Source organism: Lissotriton helveticus, chromosome 1_2 (genome assembly GCF_964261635.1).
Source record: "Lissotriton helveticus chromosome 1_2, aLisHel1.1, whole genome shotgun sequence".
NCBI classification, from domain to species: Eukaryota; Metazoa; Chordata; class Amphibia; order Caudata; family Salamandridae; genus Lissotriton; species Lissotriton helveticus.
This window is the reverse complement of record NC_136058.1, coordinates 32,605,833-32,626,132: the sequence shown is the minus strand read 5'-3', so window position 1 is coordinate 32,626,132 and position 20,300 is coordinate 32,605,833. Positions and strand designations below refer to the sequence as shown.

At 44.7% G+C, this 20,300-nt stretch overlaps 1 protein-coding gene across 1 annotated transcript in view; it reads left to right on the top strand.

The window, feature by feature from the left end:
- Nucleotides 1-20,300, top strand: part of MSH4 (mutS homolog 4) — a 1,513,152-nt gene that overhangs the window by 877,058 nt on the left and 615,794 nt on the right. The window contains exon 15 of the mRNA XM_078673412.1: nt 9,077-9,201. Coding sequence (XP_078529538.1) covers nt 9,077-9,201 — 125 coding nt within the window. The remainder of the gene's footprint in view (nt 1-9,076; nt 9,202-20,300) is intronic.

Genomic DNA, 20,300 nt, shown 5'->3' with positions numbered 1-20,300 from the left:
CCTGATTGTCGTATTACACATTGCATCATTTTTGCATAACAAACTACCTGATTAGTGCTGGAGTGTATTACGCATGGCATTATTTCTGCATAACAAACTACCTGATTGTCGTATGATGCCTTGCATTGTTCTGCATAACGAACTACCTGATTAACGTATTACGCATTGCATTATTCCTGTATAACGAACTACCTAGTTAGTGTATTACGCATTGCATTATTTCTGCATAATGAAGTACCTCATTGTTGTGTTACGCATTGCATTTTTTTTACGTTGCAAAGTGCCTCATTCTAGCATGCCGGATTCTAGCATTACGAACTGCATAACATTGTATTAGGACTGCAGTGGAACGTTTAGAAGTGTTCATTAAAATCATCAGAACTTACAAGGACTGGCTAACCTGACAACTGGCTAGGAGTAATATTACAAACATGCATATGTTGGATTTATATTGTGTGGTCTTATCATATATCTTTTTTATATGAATTTATACTCGTTTTTATGAAACTCGTGTGGAGTCCATTTGTGGTGTCATCATTGGGTTGCTGTGAGCATGGTTATAAATACTTTACACATTTGCCTTGAAGCTAAGCCTGGCTGCTTCTGCCAAGCTACCAAGGGGGTGAGTGGGGGCTATCTCAGGAGGTGTCCTTCCTTTTCCAGACGTGGAAACGAGGTCCCTATTTGGCCTAAGGTACCTACCTCAGCCAACCAGGAATCCCGGGTCTAACACTGACTTTTAATTGCTCTGACAGCGAGTTTTCGGCCAGAGGTTTGGAAACTGGCACTCATCCTTTCACATATAAACACTGTATAATTTACCTTATTTTCTAATGCCACACCCCTTAAAATGCCTTATGTAATTTGAATTAGTTCTTGGTTTTCATAATGATTTGTATTAAGTTATGTTCCATTCATTGACTTCTTGTCAGCATTTGTGAATATTAACCAATGAGTCCTCTGTGGAGTTATTTGTATGTGCCTGTGATCTTCACATTATTGTGTATTTTTATGTCATATTATTAACTAAAATTAAACTCCTTGGTTAAATGAAGTAACCATAATTAAAAATCGCCCAGAACCAGGCAAAGCAGTTATTGAGGTTCACTTTCTGTGTAGACTGGCAATTTCTGTTAATATATACATTAGGGCTCGTAGAAATAGAAATTACACCGATGTAATATGAATACTTTTGGGAATTTTTGGTTATGCTTGTTGGCGCTTCATGTAATTAAATGCCTTTCCTCGTATACATGTACCTTGAGTGCACCATTCACGGTAAAAATTTACAGCGAATGCATAGGAATATTAGAATGCTCATTTGAAAATGTGATGCCAGGATGAAATTCGCAATAAAATAATGACAGACTTGCATTGTTTACAATAATTATTGTATTTTCACATAATTTTGCTGAAATTACAGTGATTACACAAATGCAAATTACTCAAATGTTGCACACCCCTTACACATTTGATTATTGAAAATGATGGAGGAGGCTCCAATCTTATTTGTTTATTTTTTGTACAAGACTTTATTTATTTTTTTTCAGAACAAAATTTTATTAGTTTTATAAGCTGACAGAATACAGGAAATAGATCACCGCTCCCTATGAATCAGCGAGGCAGTGTGTTCATAAAAGGATCTTGTTCAGATATATTCAGTCAACATTCCCCCCGTGTCCCACCCTCCGCCACCCCACCCGGTACCCTCCCACATCCCCGCACGGTGTCAACAGTGTCCATCAAGAGGAACTTAGCAATTAGAAGAGCCGCATGTGTACCTCTTCACCCAGAGTCAGGTAGGGCACGATCTATGTCAGTGGCCCGAGGCGCCGGGGGGTCCAGCAGAAGGCCCCAGTATTCCGCCCACTTCTTCCAGACCTTAAAATGTTTCGTAGGGCACCCCCTAGCCTCAAATATTGGGCGTTCCAATCCCATATTATAGTCTAAGCCCCGTTTCCATACTTCCAGCAACGGGGCTCGAGGTGCCTTCCAGGCCCGGGCGATATCTCTTTTGGCCACGACGAGGCCCAATAGGAGCAGATGGCGTTTATACACATTCCCCCCCACTTGTTCCATAACATGCAGAAGGCCCAACTTCGGTGAACGGGGAAGCTCCCAGCCCAGCACCTCCTCCAGGCAATCCCACACTCCGGACCAGAATCTCTGCAGTCGCACACACTCCCACACCGTATGAAGAAAGGAACCCGTCTCACTTCCACATCGCAGGCACTCCGGGGAGTCTATCAGCCCCGCCTTCCACAGTCGTTCCCTCGTATAATATGCCCTATGGAGGTACTTAAATTTAATAAAGCGCAAGCGCATCGCAATCGCAGCCCCCCTGGGGGCCTCAAGGGCTTCTCTCCAGTCCTCCTCCTCCAACCTCCCCAGCTCTCCCTCCCACACCAGTCGCAGTTTATCAAGGGACAGGGAACAGTGGGTAACCAACGTTTGATATATGCTAGAGATTTTTTTGGTTTCCAATTCCCCCATGAATAGTTTAGCTTCCAGGGGACTGAACTCTGGTAGAGAGGTCAAGTCCGCTATAGCGGGGGTCAGGGCGTGTCGGAGCTGTAGGTATCGAAAAAATTGAGACTGAGGCATATCATATTCGTCTCGCAGAGCCTGAAAGGATTTAAGGACCGAACCCTTCATGACGTGGCCCAGCGCCGAGACGCCGATAGCGTCCCAGCCCTCAGAGCCACGCAGGGACGCTAGAGCCGGCAATCTCCCATTGTGCCACAGCGGGGTCTCCCCCGTCAGCTTGTTCCACCATCCCATGCGTTTGAGCGCCTCGCGCCACACCCGAAACACCGTCTGGGTGACCGCCGGGAGTCTTCTCCGGAGGGCCGCCGAGTATAAGACAGTATGGAGCGTGTGCGGATCCATCAGGTATCTCTCCAGAGCATAGGTCGGGTCGCCCCGATCCCCATACCACCAGTCATTGAGGACCAGCAGGTGCGAACAAGACTTTTTTAATATTGTTTTAAACTTATCCCTCTATAAGAACTTTCGAGTTGGTAGGGAGACTCTAAATAGGAGCCTGACCATAACCTTGCTGTCACATAGGGCCTGATTTACAAAGTCATTTTGAGGTGGATTCACAAAATGTCTTTTTAAATCCACTTATCCCATTGTGCGATTCAGTAACATATTACCGAATCGCAAAATGGGTTTAAAAAAGACATAACCAATCACTCATTTTAAGGGATATATTAAGGATGTTCCGTCATAGTAGTGATTCATTATGCTGCATACCAATGTTATGAACCGTTATGTGGTCGCCAAACATTTAAAAATGACTGAATTCCAAACTGAGGTCTGCTTGGACTCTCTTCCGTTCTGTAACTGTAAAAAATAAAGTTTGTTAGGGAGCAGGCCATAGTGGGGATTACTGCAAATCGCAAACTTTTACAAAAATTAACTTTTGTTTTTCAATGCAACCCCATTTTCTTTAAGGAAAACGTGCTGCATTAAAAAAAAGCTTACTTTATTTGAATGTGATTATAGACTTGGTAGCAAATTGACCACAGTAGGCCACCATCCCTGAGAAGGAAGCTAGTCATAGTGAGTTGCAATTTATGACATTGACCTAGATAAGGTCGCTCAGATTGCGGACCCACTATGATTCGAAACATTGTGAACCAACCTATAAATACATAATTGCTTTGCAAAATAATGTCCCATTTGCAAAAAAGTTGGTGCACAGTTTGCGACCACTTTTTGCAAATGTGAATTTATTACATCAGATTCTATGGTACTAACCTTTTCTTCGATTTCAGAAGGATTGTTACAAGAGAACCAACTCAAGATGAACAGTCTTTTGTTGCACCTGTGATTTGCTACCATTCATAACATTTCCGGCTGCTAATTGTCCTTGGAGGCATCCATGTTTACGGGTGCCTTCCTTTAGAAGTATTTGATTACTTTAATCAAATGGTAGTTCAGGCACGCAGATTTTTAACTTTTTAATTTTTATTTTATCTTTTTATACAACAATATAGCAAACATGGATTAGGACAGCTACAAGCACAGGTCCTACAGTGATGAAGACATATCCTGGTTGATTTCCCTCAGCCATGCTGAATTATTGACATTGCATGTGAATCCTGACTAGGTTGACACATCGATGTCACAATTCATTAAGCTAGAAGAACATTCCCTCTTTTCATTGCCTTGCAAAAATCTGTAGCTTTGTTTTGAGGCTTTAGATGTCCTACTAGTGAAAGGGAATGAACGATATGAAGATAATTAGTGAAGTTTGACGGTGTTAATGAGAACTTGTTATTTTTAAATTGTAATTGTGTTGCTTTTTCAGAGGGAAATCTTGTGTGTCTGTTATTGAGAGGAAGCAGTATGTCTAATTTACTGTTATTTTTCGTTTTTTCTTGATGTGTTATTTTTTTGATCATTGGCGCTAGTTGCGCAGAAATTTCCACTTTTCCTGTTTAGGTTTTGTATGTTTCTTGTAAAGTTGTAAAGCTTTTCTTCCTCGATATAATAATCTATATAAATAAAAATGTAAATGTTCGTTCAAAATAGTAAATCTCCAAAAGTTCTTCACCGGTTGATTTGAAATTTTGACACAATGTTGGATTCAAATACGCGCGTGTTTTTATATACACAAAGTTGGATTCTAATACGCGTGTGTCGAATACGCACGTGTTTTTAATCGAAAGCCCGAACAGACACATAAAAATTTCAATGTTCGTTTGTTCAAAATCTTAAATCTCCGAAAGTTCTTTACCAATTGCTTTGAAATTTTGACACAACATTGGATTTGATGAAGCGTGTGTTTATATATACACATGTCCAATACACGAACAGACCCTATCAATTTGGTTGCTGCGCACCAACTACAAGGGACGCATAGAGACAATAGTCTACATATATTAGGATGGACAGTTGGTGTCAGGATGGCAGACCGGGAAGTGGGTGGAGGGAGGGGGGAGGAGTTGGTGCACTTTGGAACATTAAGAAGGGGCGCATAGAGACAATAGTCTACATATATTAGGATGGACAGTTGGTGTCAGGATGGCAGTCCAGGAAGTGGGTGGAGGAAGTGGGGGAGGAGTTGGTTCACTTTGCAACATTAGCGTGTGTTTATATATACACAACGTTGGATTCGAATATGCGCGTGTCCAATACGCGCGTTTTTAATTGAAAGGCCGAACAGACCCTATCTATTTGCTTTCTCCGCAACAACTACAAGGGACGCATAGAGACAATAGTCACAAAAACATATTGTATACCCACAAGCATTGTGAAATTAAACATATTAAAAATGTGCGCTTACTCTTTTCTTTCTCTTCCATTTAACCAGACTGAGCTACAGCAACGCGTGGCCGGGTACAGCTAGTTTCAAATATAATGTAATGAACTAAGGTTGTATTTTAACAGGTTGCGGTTGTTTTATAGTTGGTAAATTGGAAAATCCATTGCCAGATTTTCACAAAGACAAGGATAAGATGCTGCTTTTTTCCAGGTTAACCAATATTTCATTCTCCCTATCCAGTTTTTTCAACGTTCATCTCTAATAGACTAGTTCTTTCTATGGCATTTATTTCATAAGTATTTTATGCTATTAACTTTGTATTATTAAAGATGTTCTCATCCTCAGTCATCTTGAGTCATCTCTGCCTGGAAGCTTCGAAGTGTCATGGTTTCAACCTACACAGTCACCTGGAAAATTACATTTTACGTAAACGTATGCTACAGGACCAGACTTTACTGGGTAATTTTAGTGTTGTTTTCACAGGTTGTAAGGCTGTAAAACAGTTACCTTTCAATCTGGCAATGATCGGTCAATCTGTCCCTTATTTTAAAATAGAATTGTATTCATCTTGGAGAAATTAATACAGTTCAAATCCTAGAAGTTTAACTTATATACAAGTCAACAACACAGTCGCTGTTGCTACAATCAAGTCTTTTTGCCATATTACTGCTAAGGCCCTATTCTGTATAGGGTCATGTGAGACCGAATTTAAACAAGCAACTTACTAACCCCAAACCACCCCCACTTATAGTCAGAGCATCATCATAAAAGGAAAAACAAAAAGGTCCGAGTTGCCATAGCAGATGATTACTCCCATATTAAGGGGAGCCCAGTTGTTCCCCTTTATGCATGAGCAGAAAGTGTGCTGTGTAGTCAAATTGGGGTAAACTGAGTTCAAGTCTGATTTCCCTTCCAATGCAGGTGTCCCAGCCGTCTGACGAAGGGCTCTTACTAACACGTCTGCCTAAGGTCGCTAGAGCGTCTACCTCTGCTCTAGACCATTTAACAACATCAAAAAACCTTTTGTGTATGTCTGAGTCCACCTTTGCTTTCCAGCAATTAGCGAAATTTAGTTTGGCTAGGTAATTAGCTTTTGAGTCCTCTGAATCCTTGACTTGAATCGTGAAAAGACAGTACTTACCTCAAGTAGTCCGTAAGCTGAACCTGTTTCCAGAATTGGATAAGAGCCCCATCACACCCTTTAGAGTGCCAGATATAGTAGAGCATCGCCAGCATGGATTGAAATGATGTGTGTCACAGCTGGGTGCCTCATTCGTCTGCTCTCTCCCGAAATAAGCAGGCCAGTGGCATTGTCAGAGTACACCGTAAGGGGGAGTACACAGCCCCGCCGTGTTTCCCTATACATAGGCCACAGAGCCGAAAACACTAATTCGAATAGACCCATGCAACTGGTGTAGTAACATAGAGCGAATTTATCCATTTTAGAAACCCATCCCCTAGTCCGATTTTGGGCAGACCTTTGAAAAATATGGCTAAATCCAGCCAAACTTCTATTAAATATCAAGAGATACCACCATGGGTGTTCGATGACCATTGGTGGCTTGGTCTAGAATATGAAAATGCCTCCTTATGTTCATGTATTCGTGTCTACCTGTATTGAATCCGTATTGGTCAGGGTGCATGAGTGCAGTGGTCAAGGATGCGAGGCAACAGGCCAATACCTTTCCCAGAATTTTGTATTCTGAGTTAAGTAAGGACAGAGCGAAAGTGTAAAGGATCATGTCCCCGAAGGAACAAAACGACGACAGTAGCTGCCCTAGTAGACATGGGGGGCGCTGCTGCAGTGGCCGATTCATTGTATAATGTCAAGCACTGTGGTGCCAGCTGTTGCCTATAGGTCACATAGAACTCTGCTGGGAACCCATCCGGTATTGAGATCTTGTTTTTAGCAAGGAGGTCAATTCCTGCTGTAATTTCCTTAGCTGTAAGACGCGCACACAGATCACTCCACTGTGTCGTGCTCTGTGTGGGCAGAGAAAGGTTTAGCACATATGAAGCTGCAGCACCAGCCCCAGCTCTCTGAGGTTGAGAATAAAGTGAAGAATAACATGAGGCAAACTTAGCCATGGCGAAAGGACCATTTTCTTTTTGAAAATAAAAAAGGAGCCACCTTGGTGTAGGCTCCATTTTGTTGACACAGCTGTGCACCAAATGTAAAGAAACGTTGACAGGAACGTCTGGGAGAGCAGCTCCTGGCCATACTTTAGAAATGACCACCAGTTTGGCGGGGGAAACAGTCAAAACACCGCAGCCTCAGCCACGTGTGTTTCGACAACGCAAACATAACCAGGCTTGCCTTAACCACGCATATGCGAGCTTAAGGAGGTGTGTAGTCTGTCTGCTGCTGGTCAGAAGCAGGAAGAACTTGCCAGGAAGAGAGCAGGACTAGGGGGGGTCAGGGTAGTGTTCAGGGCTGGAGGGGTCGGGGTAGTTTTTAGGACTAGGGTGGACAGGGTAGTTTTCAGGGCTGGGGGGTCAGGGGGTTTGGGGGTAGTATGCAGGGCCAGGGGATGGTTGTTTTGTTTTTTAGGGCTGGGGAGGGTCAGGGTGTTTTTTTTAATTAGGGGCTAGGGTTTTAGGCCTAAGGGCAGTAGAAGGGTTAGGGATAGTTTTAGGGACAGCGTGGAGGGTGGGAGGGGGTCGGGGTAGTGTTTGTTAAGGGACAGAGTTTTAGGCCTCAGGCAGGGGAGGGAAATGAGTAGTCGGGTTAGTTTTTAGGGCTTGGGGGAGGAAGGGGTAGTTTTTAGGGCTTGGAGGGGGGGTTGGGGTCATTTTTTAAAATAGGGGTTTGGGTTTTAGGCCTAAAGGCAGTGAAAGGGGCTGGGTAGTTTTAGGGACAGCACAGTGGGCTGGGAGGGGGTTGGGTAGGGTTTTTTGTAAAGGGTTAGGGACAGCGTGGGGGTTAAGAGGGGGTCTGGGTATTTGAACCTCAGGGCGGGGGAAGGTAAGGAGTTTGTAGCTTAGGGCTGGTTGTAGGGGTGTCACAACCTTAGCCACACATACCCCTTTACCATTCATGCCTTTAACACAAATTTGCGTGGTAAAAAAATGTGTGGTTAAGACGCATTCGTGGTTCAGACTGCATGGCAGAGGCACCCGTGGTTTAGCGATGTGTGCCTCCATCATACAACCACATGCGGGTGATTTCTAAATTTGGTGGATGGCACCTCCGTCAAGATGATGGAGTAATTTACCCACTAAAATCTAAATTAGTCCCAGAATATTTTCAACATGTACAGGTAATTGTACTTTCAAAGTGATCCTCTAAATTTGTTCTATTGCTTAAAGCTATGCATCTGAGGAAGATCCTTGGTGGAGCAGGTACTTTAACAAAGTGCTTTAGTACTGGTGTCTTCTTTAGTATCATAAATGTCTTATTTGTTGTAGACTGATGTTTAGCTCCTTCCACATTCTAAAAATTAACCAGTTAAGCATCTTTAGAGTGTTGTGTACTGAGATTGGGCTTAATAGAACCTGGAAGTTTAGAAGTACATTTTTGTTTTTAAATTGTTTCACAATATCTCGAATCTCTCAGATTCTGAGGAAGCTTTTGTAAAGCTTACTAACATAAAGTAAATACCTTTTTGAAGAAGTAATTTATGGTCGGTAATGATTCTTTTTTAAGGCAATCAGGTCTGAATTTGTATGTTATGATACGCATCAGTTATGTAAGGGTACATTTATAAGCCATATAAGCAGTACATTGAAATAAGCAAATAAAATACTAAATGTGTCTAATTTAAAATAAATATAATTTCCCATGTAATTTTATGTTTGCAGGGTGGTGTGCAAACTACTTGGTGAGATATATGAACACATACATTGCCTCTATAAACTGTCTGACACAGTTTCAATGCTAGATATGCTGCTGTCATTTGCCCATGCGTGTACTCTTTCTGACTACGGTAAGTTATTTTCCAAACATAGCAAAATGAGAGTATATTTTAAAGATGTCTTTTATTCTGTAATGTAGTAGAACCAACTGTCTCTATAACCCCCACATTTATTGATGATAAAAATATTTTCAAACATGAAATGGAAGAGGCCAAAAGTTGCATTTATGTTGCCAAAGACGAATGTGCATTCTCTTCTTGTGCCGTGCGTTTGTGGCGAAGTGCTTTCTATTCAAATCTGTACTTCATTGACTTCTTTAAGGAACTTTTTATTTGAAACCAGGATTCTTGAAATACATATCCTGCCTTTATTTTGCATCCTGTTTGCACCAGAGAGCCCTGGAATGAACGGGTGTAGACTTTTCAGAAGTTGCATCTTAGTGTCAGATCTCTATGTGGCATTACCTTATGTTTGTTGATAAGAAATGGTTCCTAAAGCAGAATTACAAAAGACATTTTACAGAGCTATTTGCCAAAACCTATTGGTTTTATCAAAGTTTGCTCCAATTGCTTCATCCATCATTTAGGATGACAAAGTGCCTGATGTAGATCTTGGCGGACAAGTTACTCCATCACAATGGTGATGGATATCCCGTCCACCGAAATATAAATCCCACAGGATATAATAGGATTATATTTTGATGGACGGGCTATCCATCATCATTGTGACAGAGTACCCCATCTGGCAAGATCTAAAACAGGCCCAAAGTCGCAGATGCTGTGTGTTGATTTTTCAAGTGACAGCAAGCCATTCACAATAGAGCCGAGTCCACCAGATCAATTTCCAAAAACATGTGTCAACATGACCACATTTTTAGAATAGCATTGGTAAGAAAGTGAATTATTAATTGAGATGGGTGGAATTCCACCACAAGTAGTAGCGTCACTGACCTTTTAGATCTAGTCATATGTTTCAGTAATTTAAACTTGAACTTAATCCCTGGTAGTTATGGCATGGAGCAGACAAGCTTAATTTAAAGAAAGTGTGTGAAGCTGAAGCAGATTAGCTGTGGTGGATAAGCTCGAAGTGGTAGAAAATCTTTCTTCAGTCCAGCAAAATTGTGCCTTCAGCAGATTGACTCTATTGGTAAGTCCCATCCTCCAGAGATCTGGAAGTCCAAACATTTTCTAAGTATTAACTCTCCAAAGTTATTAAGAGAAGCCCAGTTAGACACAGGCAAGGGTTCCAGCACCTCAAAAACAACACTTGGAGGTCAGGACTCACTAGCAGAGGCCACTGGCAGGGTTCAGTTCAGTTCCAGTTGCTACTTGTCAGCAGGACACTTCAGGGAATAGGTCTCTTGCAACTTGTTAGGTCCACATAGGCACCCAAGAAGTCAACCAGCTGACCTTAGGAGTCCACTTCATTATTCGTGGTACAAGTGGGGGCAAGTCAAGCCCTTCAAGTCTTCTCACAGGTCTCATACAGCAGATGCACTCCTTCTTCTTTTCTTCCGTAAGTCCAGAGAGTGTTTTGAGGGTATCCTGGGGTGCATAATTTATGGTCGGCACTAGTTGGTGGCTCTGAGTGACACCTGGATTCTCATTACCAATGGGGTAAACGTTCACAGGGGTAACCCTACCTAACTTATTTACTTTTTGCTCTGCTGTAAATAATCCTACAGTGTACCTTACTCCTAAAATCCAAAATGGGAAAACCCTTTCTGCCTTGTGCTGAGCCTGCGTGCCCATCTAGAGGTGTGGCCAGGAAAATGAGGAGTCCCCTCTTCTGTGGCCACTCATAGCTGGTTGTAGGGGTAGCTTCCCTCACACTGGGTTTGGAGCTAGCCTGGCTGGGGGAACAAAGGATTTCTTTCTCAAACTCTCACCTTACATTTACTGGTGAAAGAGCTGGCCCCATTAGAAGTTAAGGAAGCTTCTGGTTGCACCCTAACTGGTCTTCCTGCAAGGGGAAGACAAAACACCTCCCCACACCCAAGCCATTATCTCTGCTCGGGGAGCATATTTCCCGCCTTATTAAAGTCAAGCACTGGCTAGGCAGACACTCGAGAGCTAGTGCAAATTAACCTCCAAGTGTTCCAGGAAGGGAAAAGGTAACTTTCTAAAATGTACTTTTCCTAAAGATTTAATAAAATAACATTTTCCTTTAGGTTGAATGTTTAACAAATATTAAAAATAGTGGTTGAATCATTTGTCTAGTGGGTCCCAACCCAGAGGCAGAATTATTATTTTAATCTCTATTCTAGCTTCCTCAGAGGACAGCCAGAACCTTTCACGTTGAAAACAACTTTTTGGCCCTAGCTAATGCAAAGACATGGGAATATTACATTTTAACATCTCCCAATGTAAATACCATGCACCCTTCCTTGTTGTCTACATGCTGGGGACATTAATATTCAAAAGGCAGTTTTTGCCTGGGTTATGGTGACAGGTTTGACTTCAGTTTTAAAGTGCTGCAGTTAGGCTACTATGGTTTGCCTAAAGCCATGTTTCAATGTCACGCTAGTAGATTACACAGTAAGCATTGCAGTGCACAGGTGCCATTTAACTTTCCATGCCATTGGTGTATTTTCTACACCATATACTATGGCTGTGGAGGAGAGTTAAATATGTCAATCAGGAGAAGCCAATTTCTATATTTTATAGGGGTCACAGCACATACACTGGACAGCAGTGGGCCCCAGTGAGCGAAGTCTAAAACTCAGCAAATAAATTCAGCAAAAAACAGGAGTGACTCCCAATAGTGGGGGCAATAGTGTTTTGCACAGCACATCATCATATCAGTTAGCTCTTGCAGGGATTATAATAAGACAAAAGGATTAATGTGCAGGTCAGCTGAGGTAGGAAAGCCACCAAAAATTGCTGTTAGTCCAATTGTCAACCTCTGCTTCCCACACCCCATTTAGAGATGGGGAACCTCCTAGGTTTCAGCTGGTCAGGCCTCATCTGGTCTCTGCCAGCTGGAACTCTTGACCTGGCGGCCCATCAACTGAAGGGTCACCTAGTTACGACAATTGTTTCACCACACGATTTAGGACTAGGCAACCGTCTCTGGATCTCTTTGCCTGCATCTACCCGAGAAAGGTACCCACACAGACATTTGCCCTACCTTTAATGCATCCTTCTCACCAACAGATTCCCCAAAGTCATAGGGATCAGGAAGGTTCAAGTTTTTTTAAGAGATTTACAGGACCAAATGCGTACTCTACTGGGAAGTATGTTACACAACCGCATCCTGTGCCAATCCACTTCTTTCAAAAGTAGTACTTGGCACTGTTCTCTGCAGCACATCTTTGGAGCTACCTGGGCCCATATTTAAAATAGGGTACACTATCCCTGTTTTCCCCACGGCGCACCTTTAAATTGGTGTGCTGAGTGAAAATAGGGACACTATACTCTATTACTATCAATGCAATGGCCCCAGGCCAGCTGAAAACTTGCGGCTGCCATGAGGGCTGTGCATTAGTGAAATACAGAGCAGATGCTTGACTTAACGCTCCATCTTTTACTGTACAGGTGACATCCACCTGCTTTTCAAAGGGAAACTGATCTCCCTGCTTGCAGGTGCAGTGAGTGACTTATTCTGCCAGCAGGGGAATGCGTGTTGGTTTATGGGGCCCTTTTCCCCCCAGGGGACTATGCACCACATTTTGTGGTGCTCAATTAGTGCATTTTCTGGTGGCCTCTTTGCCTGTGTACGCTTTTAAGGTAGTGCTGGCACACTACTTGTGTTACCGAAGGGGCCTCACAACCATCTGTGGCACCATCTGTAGCACTAGAGTGCCCCAGGGGTGCAAAAACAGGCACACATTTATCTATTTATTTATTTATTTTGAAAGTTTTATATAGCACGGACATGACCACCGAAGGTATCGGAGCGCTTTACAGTTTATACATCAAGAAGAGTACAAGCATATAAAACAGAACCAACAGAGCAAAAAAAATTCACAGTTTTAAAGTTAGACATTCTCGCGAACCAGGCAGCTGGGCCACAAAACAACGGCAAATTCCCAATATCAAATGAAGTAGCCAGACTGAGGCAGAAATGTCTTCATCAGGAGCCCTTTGACTTCTTTTTTGAAGAGGACAGTGGAAGGGTTTACCCTGACTTAAGGAGGGAAAGGAGTTTCAACTCCTAGGAGCCATACCTGAGAAGGCTCAATTGTAGGTCTTTTTATTCTTGATTTTTTGTGGTTTGAGCAACCACATGAGAGCTCCAGTTTCTAAGCGAGGTACAGCAGGATATTGAAGTGGATGGCTTGTGTGCCATGCATGCAATTTTTAACTGTATCCGAGCTTCATATGGAAGCCAGTTCAGGGCCAGCAAGTACGGAGAAATATGGTTGTATTTTTTAGTGCCAGTTATGAGCCTAGCAGCAGAATTGAGGGCAACCCTAAGAGGAGCTGTCTTCACTCTGGGCAAGCCACAAAGAATTGCGCTACTATAGTCCAGCTTTGAGATCACTAATGTTTGCACTGCAACCTTTAGTTCATGAGCAGGGAGATAGGGTTTGAGTTTCCTTAGGATGTTGAGTTGGAAATTCACTCCTTTGGTGAGGGTACTGATGTGCTTCTGCATGTTCAAACTTTTGTCTAACATGATACCCAGAAAGGATTCCGTATCTACAAGGTGAGGTCTACAGTTAAGAGCAGTAAGCTGATTCAACCATTGTTCCATGACCGGAGATTGCTTGTGGGGTGCGATTAGGAGGAATTCCATTTTGAGAGCATTTAGCTTCAGGTGGTTACGTGTCAGCCAGCTACGTGTTTCCAGAAGGACGGAGTTGAGGTACTGAATGTCCTTGGGGAAGACGATCTTCAGGTATAGTTGGGTATCATTCGCATACATGTGATAGTGAATGCTGGATGATTTCAGAATTTCTGTAAGAGGCTCCATGAACAACTTAAAGAGCATGGGAGAAAGCGCTGAACCCTGGGGAACCCCCAGAGTGACCGGCGTAGGATGGGACATGGATTGGTTCACCTTGAAGCTTTGGGATCTGTTATGAAGAAATGAAGAGAACCAGTTTAGTACAGGCCCAGACAGCCCCATCCTGTGTTCTAAGAGATCAAGTAGGTTATCGTGTTCGACAGTATCGAATGCTGACAAAAAGTCAAGAAGGATCAATAGGCACGACTCATTATGGTCCAACATTCTTAGCGCATCATCGACAATGTGCGTTAGCGCAGAATCTGTACTATGGCTCGCGCAGAAAACCCGATTGGCCTTGGTCCAGGAGTTGGAAATGGTTGATGTGGTTGCAGAGTTGGGCGAGCACACATTTCTCCAGGAGCTTTGCCAAGGTGGGGATGTTGGAGATTGGGCGAAAATTATGTAGGTCGTGGGATCAGCAGATGGTTTCTTTAGAATCGGGGTAACTTGACCCGATTTTAGGCAATCGGGAATAGCACCTTCCCGAAGTGATGCATTGACAGTCACAGTCCAAAGTGTTAGTAAGGAGGTTCTAACTTCCGGGAAAAGGTTCGATGGCAGGGGGTTGTTGTAGTGATTGGAAGGTTTCAAAGTCGACAGCATTTTGCCTATAGTGCATTCATCCATGGTTTGGAAAAGACTCCAGGGTGCGTTGTTTTTGGGGAGGTAGGGCTGCGCAGGTTCAGTGATAACCAATTCTGGGGAAAGGAGGGTGTTCAGTGGACTGATCGACAGGTGATCAAGGGCAGAGCATAATTCAGTTTAACTTTAAAAGTCTTATCCATGAAGAAGTCAGCGAGTTCTTTGCAGTTCGGCAGTGTCCTTGGATCCAGTGGCAAGAGATTAGGATGACTGTTAGCTTGGGTCTTATTATTGATAGGGATGGCATTGATGGCGACCTTACCAATTGTGTCCTTGTTGACTGGACTGCTGTCAAAGGCAAATGAAGACCTGCATAAGTATGCAAAGGTGGAAGCGGCTGGGCTTTGTGACAGCATCTTTTGTCAAGGAAAAAGGTGTAGAGAAAGATGGCAAAGAAAGTGCTTCTTCATGTGCCTTAGAAGGCCTATCCCCCTTCTTGTACAATTTCTTAGAGCCTTTACTCTGCTGTTCTGCCTAGGTTAATAGTTCCTCTCTCTTCAGCTGATGCCCATTGTTTGAGGCCTCACATTCTTCCCAGCAGCTGTTCTGTGACTGCTTACAGGCACCAGAGTGAGATGATTTACATCACTGGCCACTGCCATTTTCTGCAGACACCTCAGAAGTCACCCGATCTTACTGTACACTGCCTTGTGTCTTGGGTAAAGTTAGTACATACAGTCCATAGGGGGGGGGTCATCCATGTATAGACTCTTTTTCCTTTAAGAGTTACAGGCTCCGAAGACTGCTTTCTTAGGAAAATCTTCCATTGCACTGCAAAAAGACATTTTCCTCTGGACAAAAATCTAAAGGCAGCAAACTCAAAGAGAAGATGTCATTAGAGATGGAGAAATTTCCAGGGAACTAGAACAATCTCCTTGTGAAGCGGAAGACAGAACATAAGACACCTTTTCTCATGCTGTGTTGGAGAAATCCGAGTTATAGTGCCCTCTGGGTGGAGTGGAATGCAGCCTTGTTCTTTTTTTTTTATTAATTTGTTTATTGGAATTTTGAAGACAAAAACAATAGACAAGGTACATCAGAACATCAGTATGCAGTGCTTCGCATGGTACCCTAAGACAATCCTGAGAATAGCAACAGCAGTTAAAATCACAGATTCACAGCATCAATAGTATATGTAAAGGAATATGTAGGCAGTAGTCTGCCGGGAGCGGCAGCAAGTAAGATCTAAGGCTCGTGTAGTGTTAACTTACTAATTATCAGGAGCAAGGTGGCTATCGCGGTGGGCCACCAGCGTCCCCATGTCGTGAGGGAGGCGGTGTCAGCTAAAGGGGAGCAGTAGTGTCCGTCGTGACAGTCGTGTTATTCGTGTCAGTGTTATCATGGCAGTCGCCTCTTGGCCTCTCTTCCACCTCTGTCTGTGCAATTCCCTCTTCCGTTTCCTCCCCATCCTGTGTGCCGGACCCGAATGTACCATCCAGTATCGGGGACCAAACGTTTTTGGGCCTATTCCTCGGGGGCATCAAGTCACTATATAATTCAGTTTGGGTGCAGCAATAAATCAATTCTCTCTTCCAGATATTAAGGAAAGGGGGAGGACCTCTCATCCACTTTCGAGCCACGCACCACCTAGCCACCTGGAGCGCCATGTCAACCATCCTCCTCTGGGCCGGGCGTAAGGGTTTGGAGTATCCCAGGAGGGCTAGGAGTGGGTCCGGGGTTAGCGCCAGGGACAATGCTCTGTTCATTTCACCGTATACCGCCTGCCAGAAAGAGAAGACAGCAGGGCAGGACCAGGCGACATGAAGAAAATCCGCCAGCGGGGCCCTGCAGCGCTCGCACTCAGGGGAATTGCGCTGTCGGTACCTATGGAGTCTCTCTGGGGTGTAATAGGTTCTGTTTAGATATTTAAAGTGTATGAGTCTGTGTCGCCCGTTTAAGATCTTTCTAGTGCTAGCACAGCAATAGCTCCACAGTTCCTCGTCAAGTTTGGAGCCTAAGTCACTCTGCCAGGCTAATCTCGGCTTCGTGTATTCAGGGTATCTCTCAGTCTGGGCTATTCTATACAGGTTAGTTATTAATTTCACTGGGGATTTCGCAGCCACCACATATTCAAATGCAGTGACCGTCACCGGTTCTTCCATGCCCTCACCAAGAAGTTCCCGGAGAGCATGTCGCACCCTATGGAATTGAAATCGCGACATCATAGTGGGGTGTACATCATCCGTGTTAATCTTTTCCCAAGTACGTGCCATGCCGTCCGCAAATAAGTCACCCATGGTGCGCAAACCAAGTTGATGGAGGGCTAGGATCACTCCTCTCTCCTGGCAGGGAGTTAGCCAGTGGCACCATTCAATGTCCGCCCGTGGGGAGTACTGCAGAGTGCACGCCTGTACCTCCATCAAACGATGCCAGGCATGTACAACAGAATTTAGGGAATCTACAATGCCCGTGCGGCAGTCCCGAAACTTCGTCAGCAGTGCCGGCAAGGGAGTAGGGTCCACAACTATCTTTTTAATACGGACGTATGGGGCGTCCTGTGGGCCATGTATCCAGGAATAAGCATGAGCACCCTGTGCAACTCTATAGTAGAGTTCCATATCTGGCACATTTAGACCTCCCGCTGCGTAGGGACGCACTAATATGTTCCATGCCACTCTGGGTTGTTTACCAGCCCAAGCAAGGTGAATTAGTAGGGATTGTAGTCTGCGGAAAAAGTGGGAAGATAGGGTCATCGGGATATTACAGAAAAGAAAGAGAAATCGCAGAAGAATCACCATTTTCATCAGGGAAATACGTCCCAGTAGCGATAGTGGTAGGGAAATCCATTTCTCTATATCATCCTCCAGTCACGATATGGCGCGCCCATAATTTTCGCTAATAACGATATCGGAGTCCGTGTGGAGACGAATCCCCAGATACCGGACCGCATCCGTAGTCCAATTTAGTGGGTACTCCGGTTCAAACTGTGTGGTGGAGGGCGTCAAAGGGAATATAAGGGACTTATTCCAGTTGACCTGGATGCCCGAAAGTGAGCCAAAAAGGATCACTTCTCTCAGAACCGCGGAGAGGTGCGAAGCAGGATCTCGAACATCAAGCAGTGTGTCATCCGCGTATGTGGAGACAATAAGGTGGTAGGTCGGGAAACATATACCTCGGTGACTGTGGTACTCCCGTAGAGCACACGCCAGAGGTTCAGCAGCCAACACATAAAGTATCGGAGAGAGGGGGCAGCCCTGCCTCGTACCGTGGCCGACCGCAATGGGATCCGAAACCAACGGGCCAATGCGGATGCGTGCTGTCGGTAAATAATATAGTACCTTTAGGAGCTGTAAAAAAAGTTGACCCACGCCCAACCTCTGCAGCACCTGATGGAGTAACACCCCCTCCACTGAGTCGAATGCCTTTTCCATGTCCAGGAAGACCGCAACAGCCGATACCTCTGGGCGCGTGTGTTGAAATGCCGCGAAAACAGTTCTAACGTTATATGTGAGGTTGCGTGTTGGGACAAACCCAGATTGTTCCGGGGCTACCAAGGATGTGACCATGGATTGTAAACGATTAGAGAGGAGTTTGGCAAAGATCTTAGTGTCCACATTCATGAGAGAAAGTGGGCGATACGAGGCGCAGTCGTTCGGGTCCTTGTCCAGCTTAAGAATCGCTACAATATTTGCCTCTCTCATAGTAGGAGGCAGTACACCCGTATTAGCTATTTCATCAAATAGTGTAAGGAGGTGAGGTATTAGGAGGTCAGAGAAAGCTTTGTAAAAGCCTACTGTGAGTCCATCACCGCCCGGGGCGCCTCCACACTTCATGGACGACAGGGCTAGCGCAACCTCGTCTCGATCGAATGGGCGAGCTAAGAATTCCCGGTGTAAGTCTGAGAGCCATGGGAGTTTAATATGAGTTAAGTAGTCCATAATACGCTCCTCAGAGGCAGGGCCCCTTGAGGCATACATTCTTGCGTAATAATCTCGGAATCGCGCCACAATAGCATCATTGGGAAGCGGGACTTCCGAGTCGTCTAAGCGCATCACCGGTATCGAGGAGCGATCCCTACCGCGCCTAGCTAAGCGGACCAGCACCGAACCCGGGCGTTCTCTTTCACAGTAGCTGCGGGCAGTAGCGTACTTCCCCAGTTGTTTAATTTTGTATTCTCGTAAGACCTTCGCCACTTCTCGATCAATAGAGTCGTCCCCAGTCTGCGCCCTCAGATCCTTCAGGTCTTTAAGTTTACGTTTTAACAGCTCCAGTTGACCCCTGATCGACTTCGGTACCCCAGCATGCTTAGAGATGGTGACCCCCCTAGTATACAGTTTAAATGCCTCCCAAACTGACTGAAACTCCTCGACAGATCCTACATTCGTTTAGAAGAAAACCTTCAGCGCCGTTAGTAGCCCCTCTTTGAAGACAGGGTCCAGCAAAGAGTACGGGGGAAAACGCCAAGCAAACGGCGGAAGTCGCCGGGCAGGCATGGAGCAGGAAAGCAGGATTGGCGAGTGGTCCGAATAGGTACGGGGTAAAACCTCACATACTTTTACGTTCTGAAGAAAACGAGTCGTCAGAAACCAGTAGTCTATTCTCGTAAATATATTATGTGGGGCGGCGTAATGCGTAAACCCTCCCTGCGACGGGGGTCTGTGACGCCAAACATCAACTAGATCTAAATTTAGGAGCTGCGTGGATATAGTCTTTGCAGAGGCCGAGGGGGATCGCGTTGGGCCACCCGACCTGTCTAGACCAGTATGTCGGGTCAGGTTAAAGTCCCCCCACCCAAAAAATTATCTTGTCAGCAAACGGAAGTAGCTTTGGCGCTAAGCCTACATAGAAGTCAGGGAAATCAAAGTTGGGGCCATAGGTGTTTACAATATACAAGTCTGCGCCCTTGCCACAGCAGCTCGTGATAGTAAAATGTCCGTCGCTATCCGTCACTAGTGGCGTCCATGTTAAGGAGGATTTCGGGTTAAACCAGGTGAGGACCCCTCTGGCATGCGTAGTGAAGCCCGCTGCATGTATATTATTCTTGAGCCCTCTGTAGCTAAGGATGTGGCTATCTAGGGGGAGGTGTGTTTCTTGCAAGACCGCAATGTCCACCCTATGTCGTGCTAGGTACTGAAGGACCCTGCGTACCTTACGGTGGTCGTTCAAGCCTCGCACATTCCAGGTCAGGAGTCTCAACGTGTCTGGCACTACCGTGTTTACTGCCTCGTCATCTGCCATGTAGTGTGTGTTAACGTCATTGGTACTGTGTCAAGTGTAAATGCAAGGTGTCTCATGTGCACGCGACTGCTCTTCGAAGTTCTCATCTTGCCTGCAACAAACCATACAACCAATAAAAAACTATGCATGTGAACATGTTTCCCCAATATCAGTCCTCCCCCACACCCACGCTTGCCCAACCCCAACCAGGCCGCGGTCAGTAGTCCACCCCGTCAAACAACCCCCAACCCCTCTATCTCTTCTCAGCAACCAAACACTAACAAACATCCATATACACCAAATCAAGACCCCCCGCCCGCCCAACTGGATATACATATGGGAGTAGTGGTAAACACACGGGGGCAGATGTAGCCAGACAAAAGGAGTGAAAGTATCACTCTAATGCAATGATGGCCTC